The 944-nt window shown below is 67.1% G+C and overlaps 1 protein-coding gene across 1 annotated transcript in view; it reads right to left on the bottom strand.

Moving 5' to 3' along the window:
- The window catches only part of CTU2 (cytosolic thiouridylase subunit 2), a 6,312-nt gene that overhangs the window by 3,188 nt on the left and 2,180 nt on the right, over positions 1 to 944 (bottom strand). Inside the window, exons 2-5 of the mRNA XM_009273076.2 lie at positions 853 to 923; positions 230 to 321; positions 90 to 149; positions 5 to 16 (exon numbers count right to left, since the gene is read on the bottom strand). Of these exons, the coding sequence (XP_009271351.2) occupies positions 5 to 16; positions 90 to 149; positions 230 to 321; positions 853 to 923 (235 nt within the window). The remainder of the gene's footprint in view (positions 1 to 4; positions 17 to 89; positions 150 to 229; positions 322 to 852; positions 924 to 944) is intronic.

Below are 944 nucleotides of genomic sequence, written 5' to 3'. Positions count from 1 at the left end.
TCTCCCGGCGGAGCCCCTGGCAGATGTGCAGGATGAGGGTGGTGGGTGAGCCATGTCCCCCCAGACCTCCCCATCGCCCCCATTCTCACCTCCTGGACCTGCCGGAGCATGGCGCTGGAGGCCGGCCCCCCTGACAGCGCCAGCAGCACCTGCGGGGACAGGAGGGACGGTCATCAGCCCTGGCGGTGCCACCCGGGTCCCCCCTGCGTCCATGTGTCCCCCCCAGCACCTTCTCTCCCGGGAAGATGACGCGGTTCTTGCCCAGCATCGCGCGGAACTTGTGCACGAGCCCCAGTGCCCCTGAGCCCCGCATCTCCAAGCCTCGATGCCCCTGAGACCCATGTCCCCAAGCCGCAATATTCCTGTGCCCTGCTGTCCCCAAGCCCCCTGTCTCTAAGCCCTGCTATCCCCAAGCCTTGATGTCCCTGAGACCCTATGTCCCCAAGACCTGATGTCCTCAAGACCTGCTGTCCCAGAGACCCGATGTCCCCAAGCCTTGATGTCCCAGAGACCCAACGTCCCCAAGCCCTGATGTCCCCAGGCCCCAATGTCCCCAAGCCTTGATGTCCCAGAGACCCTATGTCCCAGAGACCCTATGTCCCCAAGCCGCGATGTCCCCAGGCCCCGATGTCCCAGAGATCCAACGTCCCCAAGCCCCAATGTCCCAGAGACCCAATGTCCCCAAGCCCCGATGTCCCCAGGCCCCGATGTCCCAGAGACCCAGTGTCCCAGAGACCCAGTGTCCCCGAGACCCCGATGTCCCCAAGCCCCGATGTCCCCAGGCCCCGATGTCCCCAAGTCCCGCGTCCCCGCACATTGCAGCCCCGGTCCCTGTCCCGGTCCCTCACCGGCAGAAGGCGTCCCCGAGGCGGATGACGAGGGCGGCAGAGCCCTGCCCGCACTTCACGCAGGGCCGGGGGTGGCTGCGGGGGCACGGGCGGTCA

Source organism: Aptenodytes forsteri, unplaced genomic scaffold (assembly GCF_000699145.1).
Source record: "Aptenodytes forsteri isolate BGI_AS27 unplaced genomic scaffold, ASM69914v1 Scaffold271, whole genome shotgun sequence".
In the NCBI taxonomy this organism is placed as follows: Eukaryota; Metazoa; Chordata; class Aves; order Sphenisciformes; family Spheniscidae; genus Aptenodytes; species Aptenodytes forsteri.
The sequence above is the reverse complement of the archived record's forward strand: the minus strand, read 5'-3'. Positions and strand labels throughout refer to the sequence as shown.